A 19,756-nucleotide genomic window follows, 5' to 3' on the forward strand; every position below is an offset into this window, starting at 1 on the left:
CCCTGGACACCCACCCACCCTCACCATTAAAAAAAAGAAATTAAAAGTTTTATACAAAACATGGGGCAGGAAAGGGGAGGAGGCAGGGAAGACACCAGAGAGCTGTCCTTACCTCCAGGGCTTGGGGTGGGGGGGGGGGGTTAAGGCAGCAAAAGAAGCATGGGAGGTGGGGGGAACAGGGCCCCCTGCCCACAGCCCTCAGGAATCTCGATGCTCCAGAGAGAGCTGGGCTGTAGCGTGCTGGAGGTCAGAGCTCACTCGCCTTGGGGTGAGGGGCCCCCCGGCCTCCCCAGGCCCCTCCCCCCGCACCTTCTTGTCCTCACCCTCATCCTCCAAGCCCCCAGTGGGGCCCCCACCCCCCTCCAGGCGACAGTCTTCACTCCAGCGCCGCTTAAAGCGCAGCTTGAGGGGCATGCACTGGGCTGCCCCAGGTGTCTCGCCGGGCTCGGGCTTGGGGGGCGCAGGTGGGGCACGAGGGGTCTTGAACACCTCCCCATCTTCCTCATCCTCATCACTGATGTCAGTCACCTCCACTTCCTCAGACTCGCCTTCCGAGATGGGCTCCACCTTGATCTGTGGTGGTGGTGGCGGTGGGGCCAGCGCCCCCGCCCCCTCCGCCAGCCCGCCTGAGCCGCTGCCAATGCCAATGCCACCACTCTTGTCAGCACCCGCTGGAGCCTTCTCCCCAGCTGCCCGCTGCCGGCGTCCCAGCGGGGGTGGCTGGAGCTTAAACTTGAATGGGGAAGAGGAGGAGGAAGAGGAGGACGAGGCTGAGGAGGGGACCGGTGGGGTCTCCGGTGCCATGGGCGGCAGCGGGCACTTGTCAGGGCGCTGGGGCTGGGGCACCACCAGCCCAGGGTAGTGCAGGAAGGCGCGGGGACTGAGGTGGTAGTTGTAGACGCTTTGGGTGTGGGCCTGCAGGTACCGTTTCATGTCCTCAGGGCTAAAGGAGAAATGGGAGCCTCCTCCTGAGCCACTGGGGCCCCCACCACCACTGGGGTACATAGGGCTCAGCGTGGGTGAGGGAGTGTAGGCCAGGTGAGTGGGCGTCATGGGCAGAGCTGGTGAGAGCTGAGGCGGCAGTAGGGAGCCAGGCCCGGCCAGAGGCGACACAGGGAAGGGGCTCAGGGGCTCAGGGCCACCCCGGGGCCGGGGGTAGACTCGGAAGACGCCAGGGTCATGGGGCAGGCGTGCCAGTGGGGGCCCACGGAAGGCACCCAGCTCTGGAGGGCCTGGCGGTCGGGCCCGGGGGTCCTCTCCCAGTGGCTCTTCCAGCTCTGACGTGCCATCGCTACAGTCACTGACTGAGCCTCGACCCAGGCGTCGGGCCACCACAGCCGAGAAGAGGGAAGATGAGGATGAAGAGCAGGCCGGTGGTGAGCGGGGGTCCTCGGTGGGGGACAGCACCTCGGAGGGCGTTGAGGGAGGGAAGCGGAAGTGGCTGCCACCCGATGGCACTGGTGGGGCGCTCTGGGGCACCGCACCCCCTGGCAGAAGAGGGGAGATGTGGTGTCAAGGCCCTTGGCCCAGCCTGGATATACACACAGACCCTCTGCTTCTTCTGAACCCATGCCCACCAGCCCCATTACTCACCAGCCAGCCCCACATCGATGAAAGGGTAATTAACCAGCACCAGTTTGTTGAAGTTGAACTTGTAGGTGAACCGTTTCCCCTTGGTCTTGTGCAGAATGCGTTTATTGTAATAATAGCTGTGGATGTAGAAACCCATCGAATGATCAGTCAACGGGACCAGAGTCTAGACCCCATTCCTTGACATGCGTTACATGCTGCTCACAAAGGGGGACCAAGAAACCTGGGCCATACAAGAGAAATCAAGTGCCCGGAAGGAATGAAAACTAGCTCTCCCCTCAGGCTTGGGGCCAAACTAGACGCCACACCCAGGACTGTATTCTCTCCGCAGGACACCTCTACACGACAGATGGGCTCAGAGAAGGATTAAGACTTGCCCAAGGTCACACAGCTATGATTTGGCAAAGGATCAAACCCAAAGTCTATTCCCATGGGTTACGCGTTCCCCAACTAGCGGGGGCTATCCATGTCTGCTCAGGGGTCTCTGCCCTCCTCACCGCAGGGCCCGGCTCAGCTTGTCATAATTCATCTGGGGCTTGCACTTGCGGACGCCCCAGAGCCGAGCCACCTCGTCAGGGTCCTTGATGACGAATTCCCCGTAGTCCCCCTGCCAGGCGATGACACCCTGGTATTCCTCCTTCCGCAGCAGCTCCAGGATAAAGTGCCACAGCTGGATCTGCCTCGAGCCAGGGGACGACTCTGGCTTGTAGGCCCAATCTGGGAAGGCAAACCCTGAGGACAGGAGGCAGGGGAGTGGCCCCGGGTCAGGACACAGAGTCCAGGGCTCCAGGTCCCCTCCCGGGGTCCACCCTCCTACCCCACCCTCAACATGGGGAAATCCGTCTCCCCTCCGCCAAGTCAGGACCCGGGTTAGAGGGAGACAGTGTGTGTCTGTGTGTAAGGGGGCTAGACGGGAGCCGGGGGGGAAGGGAAGCTGGAGCCTGCTCCAGCGACACCGGGAGAAACAGGAAACCGTCGGCGGCGGGTCCCGGGGCCAGTGCCAGGGGGCCAGGCACCAAGCCAGGCCGGCGGGCAGGGCTGCCAGTGGGGGAGGGGCAGGAAGGGGCACACGTGGCCAGCGGGTTGGGGCGAGCCCCCCCTCAGCCCCCACACTCCCATTCAGGGCCAGTTATACCCCTCCCCCAACCCACCCCACAGTTCCAGTCCCCTCCTGGGAACATAACACTGTCTCCCTCCCAAAACGTATCAGAGCCCTACTCCCACCCCAGGACCTGATGATTTTTTTTTTTTTTTCTTAAAAGGACCAGGAGGAGTGGGGTGGGGTGGCTGGTTGACGATGAGGTCAGCGCTTGCACACACAGAGGCTTCTGTCTTCCCTGGAGAGTGAAACCCAGACTGTCTGCCCCCCCCCACCCCCCAACGAGCCCTAGACCCTCTGTGCTGCACTGCCCTCCCCAGACCCAGGCACATGGACCCAACCTGGCTGGAAGGCCCCAGCCCAGGCCTGCAGATTGAACAAGCAATGCTACAGCCCGTTCCCCCTTCCGCCTTCTCATCCTCAGCTTCTTCCCTGCCCACCTGCCTACCCGCCCCCAGCATTAACCTTGGGTAGAGGTTGGTGGTGGGCTGGCTGGTCCCTGGAGGGGGTGGGCAGCCTGGGTGGGGGGGGGGTCGATGGGGGGGGCTGCGGTTGTTGTCATTTCCCAAACCCCCGGGTAATCAGGGGCCATCAATAATTCAGCACTAGGCAGCCGGTAATGGAGGGGTGGGAGGAGGGAAGGGGAAGAAGAGAAGGAGGGGGAGGCAGGGCAGGGGCCCTGGTGCCACCAGAGGGAGAAGGCCAAGGTGGACAACTAAAATGGGCGGGGTCCCAAGTCACAGTCAGGCTGCACTGGTCAGCCTCTGGCCCCTGGCCCCAGCTCAAGCCTCAGCTCAAGCAGGTACGAACCAGGCCCAGGGCAATGCTGAGCCTCCCTCAAAGACACCACTGCAGTCTGGAATCCAACAGGGGATACTTCCCCTTGGGGACACAGGGGTTCAGCAGTTCCTACTCCCACAGGGACCACCTCTTCTAAATCCAGAGCTGAGTCTATCCCCCACAGCGACCCAGCTTCCTGAGCCCTGGCCTTGGGTAGAATGGGATGGCCAGCATTCCCCTCATAGTCCCTGCCCCATTCAGAAATCCCAGCCTCAAACAAGCCCCTCAGGGCTCCAAGGATACGACCTCCAGCTGGTCACAGACCCAGAGTCCTATACCAACAACAGCCCCTGCTCCATTCAGAAGTGACAGCCCCTGACAATGCCTTCCTTAGATCACAGCATCCATATAGCCCCATTCTCCTCTCTTTAGGAATCCAGGTGTTCATCCCATTATCCTCACCCTGCTGGAGAATGCAGGTCCCAGGGTCTTCTTCAGGGGCCAGAGGCCCTTGAGAACCCAAGTGACCAAATCACTAGCTCCATGGACCCTCTACCTCCTCCAAAATGCTCCTACCCCCCACTCAGAGCACCAAGCTCCGTGCTTCTCCTACCTAAGCTCCAATCTGGTTCTCAGACCCAAAAGGGGGGGTGGGGGGCAAAGCCCCTGAGACACTAGTCTGGGGTTGGGGGTGTACTGACTTTCACCCTCCCCCCAAATTAAAGCCACCCTTTCCAGCCCACCCGCCCCAGCCTCCTTGTCCCGGTAACCAGGCAACGTGTGTGCAGCGACAGTCCTGGGAGCGGGGGAGCAGGAGGCTAAAAATAAACTTTGCAGAAGAGGAGTGAGAGAGACTACATGCAACACAAAGGGAACTCGGAAGGGAGGTGGGGGGCTCTGGAAAGGCCTCAAGCTGCATTCCGGGGGCTGTCCCAGGCTGCCTTGTTAACCCCCCCTTCCCTGACCAAGCTCCCTCTGGGGCTAGGACCCTGGATCCCAACCCAGGCAGGGACTTCCCCACTCCCAGGACCACCCCTACCAGGCTTTCCTCTTCGGACATGGCATACATGAGGGCCTGTTCCTGGCTTTGGGGGGAGAAGAAGAGCGGGGGTGACGTCAGGGTGTCTCAATGGGGCTCTGTTCCCCAGGCCTTGGAGCCAGGAGCCAGGCACGGGCAAGGGGAGCATGTGTGAGTGTGTGTTGTGTATGGGTCCACGTGCTTAAACAGGGAACCACCGGGCCTGCACCAAGAAAGCTTGGGGGAGAGGACCTCTGGAGCATGGGGGACAGTGATAGAAGGAGCAAGCAGCTGACACTGAGAGAGGGGCTCAAGACACTTTGAGACAGGGTGGAGAGGTAGCAGCAGACAGACAGGAAGGGCTGGGATGGCAGGGACCCAGAAGGCACACCTGGGTCCCACAGAGGTGGGGTAGGCATTCTCCTAGACAGACTGGAAACCTGGGGGGTGGGGGGCATAACTCCTGGGCACCCCCCAAATTCACATGACTGGCCAAACTTTTTTTTAAAGAGACTATGGGGGTCGGAAGGGAGTGGTGGTAGTAGAGGAAGAACACGCCGACCTCCTGGGGGGCCCTGCCACCTCCCCCACACTCCAGGCAGCCCTCGGTGGCGCCAGAGCCGGGAAGAAAACAGGAAGTGGGAAACAGCCGCCGCAGAGAGGAGAGGGGCCGGGATGGAGGATCGGATGGAGGGGCGTGCAGACGGACAGACGCACCGATGGACCGATCGGGAGGCCATTCCAGGCCCCCGCCCCTTCCCCCAGGCGGAGAACCCACACGCGGCTCGGCCCCAAGACAGGGTTAGGGGAGCGGCCCAGCCGGTCCCACCAGGCAAAGGCCCGTAGCAGGGAGGGAAGACGAGGCGGGGTTGTCTGGGCGCCTAGGCCCCCTCCTCGGGCGAGAAGAGGCTCTTGCTGCCCCCAAGGCCCAGCAGCCCTGGAGCCTGTGGGAGCCAAAGAGTATGTGGGACGCACGTGACTGACCCTACAGCACTCCGCACCCCTGCCCCACCCCCCTGCCCCCCTCCTCGGCCCCAATCCCCAGGCGCCGGAGCCCGGCTCGGAGCCCTTTAAGAGCCGCCCCCACCCGCCGAGCGGGGGGGCGGGGTGGGTGGGCCGGTCGGGGCACACACCCGCACACAGGAGCCCTAGCCGCGGCCGCCGCCGGGGGAAGGAAACAAGTTTGAACAGCGGCGCCCGGCCCCCTTCCCCCTCCCCCGTCCCCGCCCCGGGCCGGATTCCGACGGGGTAGACGGGCAGGGGGCGGCTGGGACCCCTCCCCCCAGCGCGCTCGGGCGCAAAGTCCAGCCCGCGCGAGCCCGGGGGCGGCGGGGGAGGGGAAGGGGGAAAGTCCGAGTGGGAGGGGGGTTAATCCCGCTGCCCCCCGCCCGCCGACAGGGGGGGAGGGGAACCTTGGCCCCTTAAGGAGGAGCAAGTTGGCGGGGAAGAGGGGGGCGGAGGGAAAAGACGGCCGGTTGAAAGAGAAGAGCTGGATGAGGGAGGGGGGGTGAAGGGGGAGCCTCCGCGTCCCCCCCACCTTCCCCACCCTCCTCCACCCCGGGGCCCCGGCAGCGCGGGAGGAGGGTACCCAGGTCTCCCCGGAGCCACCTTAAAGCCGCGCGTTCTAAGGTCGGAAACAAAAAGTTCCTTTTTCGAACGTTCGGGCTGCGCTTTGGAACTTTGCGACTCGGCGCGGGCGGGGGAGCGAGGAGCCGGCGGAGACGGGCGGGGGAGGGGCGGCGCAGCCCGGACCCCGAGTCCTGGGCTCCCCAATCACGCCCTCCTTCTAGAAACCATCCCGTATCCCCTCTAAGCCGGTGCGGGGCACGCGCCGCGGTGAAGGTCATGGGCCGGACCGCGCAGCGCAGAACCGGGAATAGCGGGCCCCATGGACAGCCCCCCCCACGCCCCGCACACGTCCCGGCCCCCAGAGTGCAACGTGACAGAGCGGCGGGGAGGGACCCCGCCACCCCCGTGATCCCGGGAGTGGGGGAGAACCCAGTTCTCGGAGTCCAGTAGGGAGAGGACCAGGACTCGCAGCGCCCACACCACTCCGCCCGGACCCAGAAATTGGGGGTCCCATGCAGCACCCCTCGCTCGCGCCACGAGAAGCAACAGGTCTCGAGTGCTTGGGGTCCCCCCAGAACTGGGGATCACTCCGGCTGCCCCGGAACCCTTCAGCCCCCCCCAAAGTTTCTCTGCCTGGTTTCCCCGGGCAACAAGTCTCCCCCACACGTGCTGCCCCCGCCCCCACCTGTGTCCGCCGGGGTCTTCATGCTGGGGGGCCCGGGGCTAGGCGCCCCGACTCCGGGCCGCAGCTCCCGGCGCCCGCGCTGCCCCGTCCCGTCCCGCGCCCGTCGGGCCGCCCTCGGCGCTTCACCCGGCCTCGCCTCTCAGAGCCTCTCCCCTCCCCGCCGCCGCCTCCCGGGTTAATATCGCACTCCGGGGCCGGGACGCCCACGCCCCCCGGCCGGCGACGTCACCGCCGCGTCGCCATGGAGACACTGCGCCCGCCCCCTCCCCGCGCACTCACACACACACATACACACACGCGCGCACGCACGCACACACACACATACACACACACACACACACACACACACACACACACTCGCCGGCGCGCAGCCACTGAGGACCGGCCGGCTCTGGGCTTAAAGGGGCCGCGCGACAGGGGAGGAAGGAAGGAGGGGGTGGGGGTGGGATAGGGTCCTGGGGGTCATGACCCTTTTCCGAGGCTCCTAGTCTGCAGATAACTTAAGTCCTCCGTGCTCGTGACCTGTCGCCCCTCCTCCTCTCCTGCCCACTGCGGATCCAGAGTTTCTTTTGGGAGCTTGTAAGTGGGGGGGGGGGGGGGCTCTGGAAGGGGTCAAAAACTTTTGAAAGGCATGGACCTTTCGAGAGGGGGCAGAATCTTCACTGCAGGGGGGCAGGTCAGGACCTTGGAGAATGATCAAGACCACATTTCTCACCCTGGCCTTACCCTGCCCCCCCCCCCCACAGCCCTGAGCCTGAATGGGGGCAGCTGTCCAGGGGTGGGGTGGAATGGGTGGGAATCATTTCCCAGCATCGGAAATGGGGAGGCGGCTGTGCCCTCCGCTCCTCCGGGATGGGGTCTTGGCCTTCCAGATAGCCCCAATCCCAGCTGGGGAGGAAGTGACCAAAGAGAATGCATTTGGGAGCATCCCACCCCCCCCCCCAACTCCATCCCCACGCTGCAGCTGTCCTGGGGACACAGCCGGCGCCGGAGGTACCCCCACCTCCACCACCAGGGCAGGGGGTTCCGGAGGTGGGCCAGGATGCGAGGGGGCGACCAAAGTCTGAACAAATGTGCTCCCAAGGGGCACTGGTGGGTCGCCAGGAGAGAGGAAGGTAGGGCTTAAGGATGAAGACCAGTGCGTAGGGCAGTGCTAAGTCTGTTCTCCGCAGCTGGGAGGGATGGATGGAGCCTGAGGCTTCAGGAAACAGGAAATAAGCGCTGATCTGACGGCTAGCAGGAGCCGGCAGCAGGGTAGAGGGCAAATAGAAGCAATATCCACAGACCGAGCCTGAAGACAGAGTTTCAGAGAAGACTCTTGAGGTACCACAGGAGGGGAATATTGCAGGGTGGGGGTGAGGCTCAGAGAAACTGAAACAGAAAATGGGCAGGGAGAGACAAGCCACAGGGTGGGAAGGCCAGGAGGGTGACTCTGGCTTCTTAGGGCTTCAACCCTTTGCTGGGTGCCTAGATGCATTAGAGCAGTCCCCTAACCAGTGCCTCAGAAGTCTCTAGCCTCTTCCTCCGTAGAGACCAGAGCCTCCCGGGGAAAGCATCACCTCCCTGGGGAATTATGTAACCTTGCCTACGGACAGTGCTGCTCCCCCACGGATATTGTAACCCTCTGGGAGCAGTGTGGTCCAGCAATAATAATCACCATCATTGTTATTATAACAGCTCCCGAATTCCTAGCGCTCATGATGTGCCAGGCACTGGGCCAAGCATTGTCTGGGGCATCTTGTCATTTGATGCTCACAAAATCCCAAAGTGGGAAATTGCTATTGTTATCCCCACTTACAGATTAAGAAGGTGAGGCTCGGAGGGGAAATCAGTCAGTCAAAGTCCTACAGCCAGGAAGTGTTGGAGTCAGGATTTAAACTTAGACCTATCCAATTTGAAACCACATCCTTCACCATCAGCTTTACTGACACCTTTACTGTCTACCTCCCCTCAGAAAAAGACAATGCAAAGTTTCAACAATAATAGGTCTGTAACAACTTTAGTGATCCCACACTCCCACCAACAAGACAAAGATGGGGGTTGCAACCCTAACTTTGCTACTTCTTGTCTGTGACATAGAGCAAGTGAATTTTCCTCTTTGAGCCCCAACTTCCCCATCTGTAAAATGGGGATATTATTAGACCCTACATGACCAGGTTGTTGTAAGAAATTGGGGATATGAAGTAAGTATGTAGTAAATACTGGTAATAAATTATTAGCAGAATGAGCTATATACCCTGTGGATAATGTAAGCACCCCTTACCCTACAGACTCCAACTAGATAATAAATACAGGGTACTGACAGTGTGAAATTGCTTTTTTTTTTTTTTTTTTTTTTTTTTTTTTAAGAGGGAGAGAGTGAGCACATGTGCATGCAAGCCAAAGTTCAGCTCAGGTCATGATCTCACAGTTCATCCGTGAGATTGAGCCCTGCGTGGGGCTCTGTGCTGACAGCTCAGAACCCGGAGCCTCCTTTGGATTCTAAGTCTCCCTCTCTCTCTGCCCCTCCCCTGCTTGAACTCTATCTCTCTCTGTCTTGCAAAAAAAATAAAAAATAAATAAAAGTTGAAGAGTCATACACTCAACTGACTAAGCCACCCAGGCACAACTCTCCCCCCCTTTTTTAAAATAGGGAACAATTCACAAATTTGAGTGTCACCCTTGTGCAGGGCCCATGAGTCTAACCCTCTCTGTATCATCCCAGAAATTGCCTCTTAATGGCATAAGTCCCACCCTGACCCAGTTGCATAACTCAGTCGTGCTGTTTCTATGAAATACAATCATGGGTAGCGGGCAGGCATCATGGTAGAGACTGAGCCGTCAGAGAGAGTGGGAGTCCCTGGTGAAAATCCCCCCTGAGTAGTGTGACCTCTGGCGGTTTATGAAAACCTATCCACAGATCATGTAACCTCCAGGGGGTCAATGTGACTCTACCACAGAAGTGTGGACCCTCTTGGATAGTTCACTTGCCTTGTGAACACTGAGAGCCAATCAGGGAAGGTGAACCGCACCGTTACTGTATGAAACACTCGCATATCACAAACTTGGCAGAGAGACTATTCGTCACCACTGGTCATTCCTTAAAGGCATGCCATCCAGTGAAGGCATATGGAAGGCCATATCAATTCCAGTGAACAAGGGGACACTTCCTTCCACCCTCTCATTCCCTGTGGGAAAACTCCACCTGAAGGCCCCCGAAGCTAAGTGAAAAGTGCAACCTCTCATAGACCTAAGACATGCCTACAGTGAACAGTGTAATTCTCCAGGGAGAAAACAACTCTGTCCAGACAGTGGAAGACACCCTCACTCCCATGGACATAGTTCTTGTTCCAAGTTACTGTCCTGACAGTAGATGACATTTATGCTGTTGTTGTCAGGCTAAGGCATGGACAGAACCTATCTATCCCCACGCTTCCGGAAAGAAAACCGTATGGGCGATAATCATTGTCACAACCTACCCATCACCTATAACAAGCAACAAGGGGCCATTACTACTCTTTGAACACTGTAGTTCCCTTAGAAATAATATAAGCCACCATATATAGAGACTGTAGCCACCTAAACAGTGTGACTACTCCCAAACAAAAAATGTAATAACCCCATTAGCGTATCACCCTTCTTCAGCCCCCTACTTGAAATGCTGAAGGGTTCCGGGGCTCAGAGCTGGGTCCCCCTCTTCCCTCCTCCATCTGTTGCTGGTTCCCTTAGTGATCTCTATCAGCCCCATGGTTTCACATGCCACCTCTGTGCTGATCACACCCAAATCTTTTTCCTCCAGCATAGGACTCACCACTGGCTTCCCAATCTCACAAATCAAACTGCCTCACCAGCGCTTCCATTTTGATTTCTCAAGTTTGCCAAGTCAAAATGGTTTCCCTGAGCTCCCCAAAACTGTCCCCACCCCAGTCTCCCCCATCTTGGGAACCTGAAACACCATTTTGCAAGTTGCCCTGGCTGAATTCCTTGGTGTCATCTTTGACCCCTTTCTGTCACCCATCACCCAGTCTGAAGGGAACTCCCATATATGCTCTACCTTCAACTGTTTCAAAATCAGCTACTCTTCGGGGCGCCTGGGTGGCTCAGTCAGTTAAGCGTCCGACTTCAACTTAGGTCACAATCTCGCAGTCTGTGAGTTCAAGCCCCACGTCGGGCTCTGGGCTGATGGCTCAGAGCCTGGAGTCTGCTTCGGATTCTGTGTCTCCCTCTCTCTCTCTGACCCTCCCCTGTTCATGCTCTGTCTCTCTCTGTCTCAAAAATAAATGTTAAAAAAAAAATTCAAAATCAGCTACTCTTCACCATCACCACCCCACTGATCTGGGCACTCCTCGCTGGCCTCCTGGCTGCCACTTGTGCCCCACCTACAGCTAGAGGGGTTCTAGTAAATCAGATGATATCCCTTTGCTGCCCCAAATCCTCTGTTCACTGGGAATAAAAGCCAACTCCCTGAAGTGGCCAGCAAGGCTCTTCCTCTCTGTGCTATTTCTTCAACAGGCCAGGCATATGCCTGCCTCAGGGATTTTGCCTGTGCTGTTCCATCTGCCTGGAAGGCTTTTCCTGCGGAAGTCTGCATAGCTCTGCCCTTCGTCCCCTTCAGGGTTTTACTCAGAAACCACCTTCCCAATAAGCCCTACCTGACCACTCTCTTTCTTTTCTTTTTCTTTTTTCTTTTCTTTTTTCCCCTTTCCTTTCCTTTTTTCTTTTCTTTTCTCTTCTCTAAGTAGGCATCATGCCCAGCACAGAGCCCAACTCAGGGTTTGAACTCATGACCCCAAGACCCGAACTGAGATTGAGTCAGAAACTCAGGGTGCCTGCGTGGCTCAGGAGGTTAAGCGTCTGACTTGGGCTCAGGTCATGATCTTGCAATATATGAGTTTAAGCCTTGCGTCAGGCTCTGTGCAGACAGCTTAGAGCCTGGAACCTGCTTCAGATTCTGTGGCACTTTCTCTCTCTCTCTCTCTCAAATAAATAAACTAAAAAAAAAAAAAAAAGAGTCAGAAACTCAACTGACTGAGCCACCCAGGTGCTCCTGACCACTCTGTTTTAAATTGAAGCCCCCTTCCTGGACCCCTATGTCCCTTCTATGCACTATTTTTCTCCATTGCACTTATCCTCATGTGGCATGTATTTCTGAAATGTATTTGCTCTTCCTCTGAATCCCCCCTCTATAATATCAGCTCTACGAGGGTAGTGATTTTTGCCTGTGTTGTTACCTACTGTGTCCCCAGAGCCTGGCACAATGCCTGGCAATCTAGAATGAATGAATAAGTTCATCTCTGGATAGTGAATCCCCATGTACCCAATGGAATACCAATAAATGTAGCCCCATACACACAGAGAAACTCTCATGGACAGCTGATGCCAACTCAACCCCCTAAAGAGTGTCAACCCCATTGTGGACCCCGTATACAAGGAAAAACTCTGCAAAGGTGTGCTTGTCCTACTGAAGGTCAGCTCCACAAAGAAAGGGATTTGGTCTGTTTTCTTCACTGCTCTACACCAAGGGCCTACCCCAAGTTTGGTCATAGAACAGTCTGCTAATACATATCTGCTAAAATGAACTGAGTCCATGTACACTGGTATAAGCCCACAATCAGAGTCCATCTTACAGACAGAACCAAGTCCATAACTGATATAAACTCCCATTTGCAGGGTGGCTCTCGCATGGATAGTGTAAACCCCAGATAGTGCATGCTCAAACACAGCGTGAACCCCAGCAGAGGCAGCACGACCCTCATAAACCTCATACAGACAGGGTAGCCCTCATAAATGACCCAAGTCCCATCCAATAGCACAGTCTTCATAAACTTTGTGAGCCTCGTATACAAAGGCAACCCACGTAAACGGTGTAACCCCGTATAGGTGGTGTAACTTTCATAAACAGCGTGAGCCCCATATACGTGGTGAGACAGCAAATAAACAAGGTGGGCCCCCTCTACAAATAGCGTGTTCCCTCATTAGCGTGCTCTACCCTAGAGGCAACATGGCCCGTTTAACATTGTGTGAATTCCTCCATCAACAGGGTCAGCTCCTACAACCTGTGTAAACCTGTATGCACAGTGGAGACAAGCACATAAATAGGGTCATTTCTGTAACCAGTGTGACTTTTCATGTGAACAGTGTAGCGCCGTCGTCACCTGGCCTCATGAGTGTAACCCAAGGACACTGGGCCCCCATGTGGACAGTGCCACCTCAGGGGAGCACTCTGTGAGCAGTGTAAGGACTTAACAATGGTTCCAATACACCTCGGTGTCACTATGTCAGTTTTATTAAGTCATTGATAATGTAGCCCGAAACCCCATGTTCCATTTAAACTCCCCGGGCCTTTGTAACAACCATCATAAAATTCTATTATCCACCCTCCTCCTAAAAATCCTAGTTCTCCCATAAAAAGTTACACAACTGGGATGCCTGGGTGGCTCAGTCGATTAAGCATCCAAACTTTGGCTCAGGTCATAATCTCGCAGTTCGTTGGTTTGAGCCCCATGTTGGGCTCTGTATTGACAGCTCAGAGCCTGGAGCCTGTTTGGGTTTCTCTCTCTCTCTCTCTCTCTCTCTCTCTCTCTCTCTCTCTGCCCCTCCCAGGCTTGTGCTCTCTCTCTCTCTCTCTCTCCAAAATAAATAAACATTAAAAAAGAAAGTTATGGAACTGGGGCGCCCAGGGGGCTCAGTTGGTTAAGCGACCGACTCTTGGTATGGCTCAGGTCATGATCTCGCAGTTAGTGAGTTTGAGCCCCACACCGGACTCTGTGCTGACAGCGTGGAGCCTGCTTGAGATTCCCTCTCTCTCCCTCTCTCTCTGTCCCTCCCTGCTCAGGCTCTCTCTCTCTCTCTTTCTAAATAAAAATACATAAACTTTATTTAAAAAGTTACCTAACTTCCCTGCAGCACACACAGGTATGAGGACAGGATGACTCCCCAGAGGGTAGTATAACTTGTCATGAACACTGAGGCCCCAAATAAAGACCCAGAAATGGTGAATTAATTCCTAAGTGGCAGGGATTTCCCGGGGCCCAGCACAGGATAGGGCACATAAAAACTGCCACTTCTAGGGGCACGTGTGGCTCAGTCGGTTAAGCATCTGGCTCTTGATTTCAGCTCAAGTCATGATCTCATTGATTGTAGGATCGAGCCCTGTGTGGAGCCTGCTTGGGGTTCTCTGTCGGCCCCTCCCCCACTTCTCAAAAAGAAATAAATGAACATTAAAAGGGGCACCTGGGTGGCTCAGTTGTGTGCCGACTTTGGCTCAGGTCATGACCTTGCGGTTCGTAGGTTCAAGCCCCATGTTGGGCTCTGTGCTGACAGCTCAGAGGCTGGAGACTGCTTCAGATTCTGTGTCTCCCTCTCTCTCTGCCCCTCCCCTGCTCACACACACACACACACACACACACACACACTCTCTCTCTCTCTCTCTCTCAAAATAAATACATAAACACACAAACATTAAAAAAATCGCCACTCCTATTTACTGAGCACTTACTATATACAAGACCCTGGACCTGGACTCGGCATCTCATTTCATCATCACGTCAACTTTATCAGGTAGGTACTCCGATGATCCCCATTTTTCAGATGAGAACAGTGAGACTCAGAGAGGTTCCAGGCCCACGCTAAACATTGTTACAGCTGGGACATCAAGTGCTAGACCACGGTGCCTCCTGATAGCTCGGCAAATGCTCCAGAGATAGGCCAAACCCTGGAATCCTTTCAAACACTTCCGCCACCACCACTACCAGCACCACGAGCAGCACACACGTACGAAGTGTGCAGAAGGTGGCCAGTTAAGACTGAGGCAGCATAAACCCTTCAGGTAGTGATAACCCCCTGGATACCAACAATCACGACAATAGCTAAGATCTTTGCGGGTTTACTCTGCTGGAGCCACTTGTCCCAAATGCCTTGCACATCTAAATTCATCATAACCCTAGGCCAAGGGCTATCCGTTTGTTTGTTTGTTTGTTTGTTTGTTTTTAATTATCCCCATACAGATGCAGAAATGGAGGCACAGAGGGATTAAATGGCTTGCCCGAAGTCACACAGCCAGAGAAGAAGCCCAGCTGGGTTTGACCCCAGTAGCCTGGCTAAGCCTGTATTATCCCGCTTCCGGCAACATCACCCCCCACCTTGCAGGACAGTGTAATGTCAATGAACCGTGTACTAAGTTAATTACATTTTATGTAATTCTCTCAGGGGCAGGGTACTATGCGCACCTTTCCTTGATGACAGGATGACGGGAAAAATAGGCCCTTGGACGGTGTGAATTCCCACAGACAGGTCTCCTTTGTGCATGGTGTAACTCCAACAAGCAGTGAGGATTCCTGTGTGAACACTGTAAACTGACCACAGCCAAGACGATCCTGAAGGGACAGGAGAGGCTCCCTTTCACTACATCAGAGGGCTCCCTGGGCAGGGTGAGTTCCTTCGCGGACAGTGCACACCTCCCTCCCCACTGACAGGCTAACTCTCCCCCACACCTGATGCCAACTGACTATGGAACGTGAAACACCATCCTGATCAACGGAAGTCTCTAACGCAATATAATCTCTGGGCAACGTGAACTCCCACCCAGCACGCACTTCCCCGTGGACACTATAATGTCTCACCTCCATGGCAAAATTAACAAGGACAGGGCACATCTCCATGTATGGGGGACCTTCTGCAGCTGCTGTGAACCCCTTCTGTAACAGCGTGAAGCATTCTCCAAGGGTCTACCTAAGTAGGCAATGGGAACTCTCTGATGAGTATAAACTTCCCTCAGACCCAGCATCTACCCAATGCACACGGTCTAACCTGCCCTGTAAAAGCTCCCTCAAAGTCCACTCAGTTTTTCAGTGCAAACTCTTCTAGAATGTTATGAAAACAGTATAAAATAGCATGATAGTATGAAATGGTGTAAGTCATAATACACTAGTGTAATAGTGTAAGTGTAAATAATAGTGTAAGATTCCTTCCCACTGATTCTCTTTCCCTCTTTCTCTGCCCCTCCCCTGCACGCCTACTCTCTCTTTCTCTCAAAATAAATAAATGAACGTTAATAAAAATTGAGGGGCACCTAGGAGGCTCAGTTGGTTGCGCGTTCGACTTTGGCTCATGATCTCACAGGTCGTGAGTTTGAGCCCAGCATCAGGTTCTGCACTGACAGCGCAGAGCCTACTTGGGATTCTCTCTTCTCTCTCTCTGCCCTTCCCCCACTCGTGAAGTTGCAGACAGTGAAATTTCCCCCACTCTCAAAGCAAATCTTCTGTGGACAGTGGATAATGTGAATCTCCTTCAATCTCAGTGAACCCCACTGGACAACTGAGATTGCTTCCCAGCCCCCGGGGTTAACTGGCCATATGTCTCAGCACATTCTCGCACCGGTAGTGGGAATGTTGTACTGTCTGCACCTGCAATAGACTGGGTGCATTTGCTTCTCAAGCGATGTGAATCCTGTGTGGATACCGGGAACCCATCACAGGCAGCAAAAGCCTCTCCTCAGGCCAGTGTCCACTGCTCCCCATTACCCTCTATTTAGGGCAAATCCAACGTGGAGAGTTTGGATGCCCTGCAGACAGCCCCATACCTGGTGTAAGCCCCAGATTTGGGCTGCCGGAATCTACTACCGACAGGGCATATCCCTCTCCTCCCTACCCCGTGTGAACCACCCCCTAACCTGAGACCTTAAAAAAATCTCGGTCCCGCCAAGAGCGAACACCCACAAAGTAGCTCTCTACAGAATGTAGTGTGAAGGGAATGTGGTGTGAAGCGCCACGAAGCGCTACATTTTCCCATCTTGTACCCCCACGAGCCTGGGGGGAGGCCGTCAGAAAACTGCACCGCCCTAAACGCCAAAGTCTTCGAAGAGGGGACTTGTCTCCAGGGTCCTCCAAGCCCCAGGCCGCGCGCGTTCACTCCACTGCAGCGCGCGCCACCCCACACGCGCACGTTCTCTCCCCTCCCGGTGGCAACAGGGCTTTCCGCGGGGCCGCGCCGGACTTTCTGAGGCTGTTGATTGGTCACAGTCCCGGCCACCCTACAGCCAATCAAGCGGGGGAAAGGTGACATCACTCGTTCTCCTCCCCTCCCCCCCACCCCAAACTTCCCTACTCTCGGCTACCGACAGCAACAACCACGTGGGGGAGGGGTAACAGAGTAAAACCCGGTGAGGTCATTGCACCGCCCCGCCCGCTGCTGATTGGCTGCGGGGCTTGCGGGTGGCGGTTGGCTGCTCCTCGCACCTCCCCCTCGTGCCGCTACCGCCGCCACTGAGAGGAGCCACTAGCGACGCCAGAGCCGGGAATCGGGGTGAGTCGGGGCCCTGGGTCTAAGATGCTCCTGGTGTGCAGTGAGACTTACAGGAACTGCCCTGTCCGACTTTTTCTCCTCGCCCGGGTTCTTTGGTGCTACAGCACTCTGTCACATGGGAGTTGTAGTCTGCTTTGTACTATCGACTATGGGCCGGAGCCGTAAGAAGACTACCATTCCCAGCAGGAATTGCGACGAGCCGGTCAACAAACGCTCAGGCCACGCCTTCTAAGCCTGCTTATTGGACAGCCTATCCCTAAGCCCTTCCTTCTTGCACTTCATTGGCTACTGTCCCTCACAGAGGCTGGGTTCCGGCCTAGAGTGCAGGGCGACTGGGTACTGTATTCGTCAGTCTGCACTAAGACGGCCTGCAATTGGCCAAGGCTGAAGTCCATCACTTGTTGTGGGGAAGGGCCCTAGGCAGATCAGGCGGTCGTAGGCTCAGGTTGGTGTCGGTCCCAGAGGGAGGCCGGTCTTGGACTTTGGCCCCTCCCCCTGGCGCTGCCGGGTGGGCGGGATTGGCCTTGGCGAATGTCGCTCGTCGTGGAGAGGCGGAGCCGACTGAGCTGCGAATGTCTATTGGTCTAGGACGGCGCCGGTCAGCGGGGTTGTGGCCGGTGATTGGCTGGCTGCTCCAGCTGTTGCAGGTCCATTCACCATTTTGTGTGTTGGAGTAAAAAAAAAAAGGGAGAATCGAGAGGGAGAGCCGGAGGGGGGGCGGGGAGGGACCGGACCGGACCGAGCCGGGGCCACGGCCCCCCGCCCCGAAACCCCGCCGAGCCCGAGGTGAGGGGCGGGGCCAGGGCTGACACGGGCAGGGGGGATTTGGGGTGCTGGGGGCCGAGAGGGGACAGGTGGCAGGGACGGGGAGGGGGTACAGAGGAAAAAAGGTGATTTGGATGGTGGGAAAGGGGGATAGAGTGGATGAAGTGGTGGGTAGGAAGAGTGCTAGAAAAGGGGTGACGGAGAGGGGATGGTGGGTAGAGAATGGGTAACAGGAATGGAGGGGTGACAGGACTAGATCAGGGTGACAAGGGAGAGGGAGGGGACAGAGTTGGAGGGGTGACAAGGAGAGGTGATGGAGAGAAAAGGTGACAGGTCCAGAGATGGCTGACCGGAGAGTGACTGGGAGGAAGAGGTGACAAAGATAGATGAGGGTGACAAGGAGAGGGTGACTGAGGAGGGGGGCTAGGGCCTGTGAGGAGAGAGGCAGAGGTAGAGGTGGTGACAGGATGGCAGAGAGAGTGGCAGAGAAGCTAGTGCCAGGAGGGCTGATGGGAGCAGAGGGCATGAGACCCTGAAGAACCAGAGCCTGGGCCTGCCTGGGCTTCAGGAGTTACTGCTCAGATTCTGAAGGAGGTGAGGGCCCACAGGGCCTTGGGTGGGAGTTATCCAAAGTGGGGTGGACAGGAAGAGAGGAGGCCCCAGGGGAAAGAAAAAGGTTTGGCTTCTGGGGTGAAGAGACTGGACCAGGCAGCAAGGTCCAAGGGGGCCAGGCGGTATGGTTGTAGGCCCCGGGTGGGGTATGCAAAGGTTTGTGTTTGGGCAGGACTGGGGCCGCATCTCAGTCCCCAGGACGGTGGCCCAGCGGGTCAGTGGGGAGAAGGTGGTGGCAGCTGCCCAAGTCCTGGGCACCTGAATGCCTGCCCCAGTGTGAGAAGCCCCGGGCCCTACAGACTCTGCCTGTGAGGACCCCAGGTTTGGCCCAGAGAAGGAGCAGGCAGGGTTTGCAGGGTCCACAGGAGGAGCAGGCCCCAAGTAGGAGAACACAAGATCAGGGGTCCTGGGGGAGCTTGAAGACTGAGTCAGGGGTGTCTCTGATTGTGTTTGAGTTATGGTCCTGGACTCCCCCCACCCTCCCAGAGGCCCCCTTTTGGCCTCTCAGGTTCTCTTAGTCACTTCAGAGTAAAGTTTTTTCCCTTTTCTTTTCTCAGGGCAGCTTGAAAGGGGGCGGGCAGTAATGACTGTTCAGGAAGTGGGTGAGGTTGGCCTGCTGGGCTTGCCCTGCTCTCTTTGACCTTCTCCCACTTACCCCACCTGGAGTCGGAGGGCATATTTGGGGGCCCCAGGGGGCCCGGCCAGCTCAGCCACCCTGCCAGAGGCAGCCCAGTGAGGGCGGGGGATGCGTGCAGGCCAGAAGGGGGGCTGGGCTTGCTGGTATCACGCTGGGTGCTGTGGGGGGAGGGGCAGGCTCCCATCCAGTGGGACAGCGAAACCCTGGGGTGTAGCTCTGTGTCCCACTGTGTGATGACGTGTGTGTGCCTCTGTGTGTGTTTCTGTGCGCGTGCGTGTGCTCATGCACGGCCCCGTGGCAGCACTGGGGATAAGCTCTTGCCCCAGACGTGCCCCTGCCTGCTCCCTGCCAGGATCTGGGGAGATGGCTATACCTGGCAGGCCCGGGGTGCAGAGAAGAGTGGGCAGCCGTCCCTCAGGACTTTCAGCTGCCTACTCCTTCCCACAATGTCTGGCCATGCCAGGCTGCTCAGAGGGGTGGGGGTGGGGGTGGAGAGAGGCTCACATCACAGCCCAGTCACCTCCTTTTCTGTGACTGTGTTCCTGTGCATGTGTGTGTATGAGTGTGTGTGCTCTCTGGACAGTGACAGTGCAAGGAAGCGTGCCCTCTGGATCATGTGACAGGCGGCACACTGAAATGGTTAGGAGCACAGACTCGGGAGCCACCAGATTGCCTGGGTTCAGACCCTAGCCCTGCCATTTCCTAGCTGGAAGAATTTGA

General features: G+C 56.7%; 2 protein-coding genes and 1 pseudogene across 7 annotated transcripts in view; 1 reads left to right on the top strand and 2 right to left on the bottom strand.

Moving 5' to 3' along the window:
* Positions 1-17,138, bottom strand: ERF (ETS2 repressor factor). 2 transcript variants are annotated; one of them, XM_042920442.1, is made up of 4 exons: positions 17,074-17,138; positions 2,088-2,322; positions 1,594-1,709; positions 1-1,487 (listed from the first exon to the last, which is right to left on the bottom strand). In XM_042920442.1, the coding sequence occupies exons 2-4, from the start codon at positions 2,117-2,119 to the stop codon at positions 199-201; spliced, it is 1,437 nt and encodes a 478-aa protein (XP_042776376.1). In that variant the 5' UTR covers positions 2,120-2,322; positions 17,074-17,138; the 3' UTR covers positions 1-198. The 2 variants fall into 2 exon arrangements, with proteins under 2 accessions (XP_042776376.1, XP_042776375.1); XM_042920441.1 differs by lacking the exon at positions 17,074-17,138 and adding an exon at positions 6,742-6,908.
* LOC122209280 lies at positions 9,366-9,464 on the bottom strand (annotated as a pseudogene).
* The window catches only part of CIC (capicua transcriptional repressor), a 26,629-nt gene continuing 23,794 nt past the window's right edge, over positions 16,922-19,756 (top strand). For 3 of the 5 annotated variants that reach the window (XM_042920428.1, XM_042920432.1, XM_042920431.1), the window contains exon 1: positions 16,922-17,022. The gene's annotated coding sequence lies outside the window, so the exon portion shown is untranslated. Of the gene's footprint in view, positions 17,023-17,784; positions 17,809-17,936; positions 18,382-19,756 lie in introns of those variants that run through there. The other 2 variants (XM_042920430.1, XM_042920429.1) reach the window with 2 other exon arrangements.

Source organism: Panthera leo, chromosome E2 (assembly GCF_018350215.1).
Source record: "Panthera leo isolate Ple1 chromosome E2, P.leo_Ple1_pat1.1, whole genome shotgun sequence".
NCBI lineage: Eukaryota > Metazoa > Chordata > Mammalia > Carnivora > Felidae > Panthera > Panthera leo.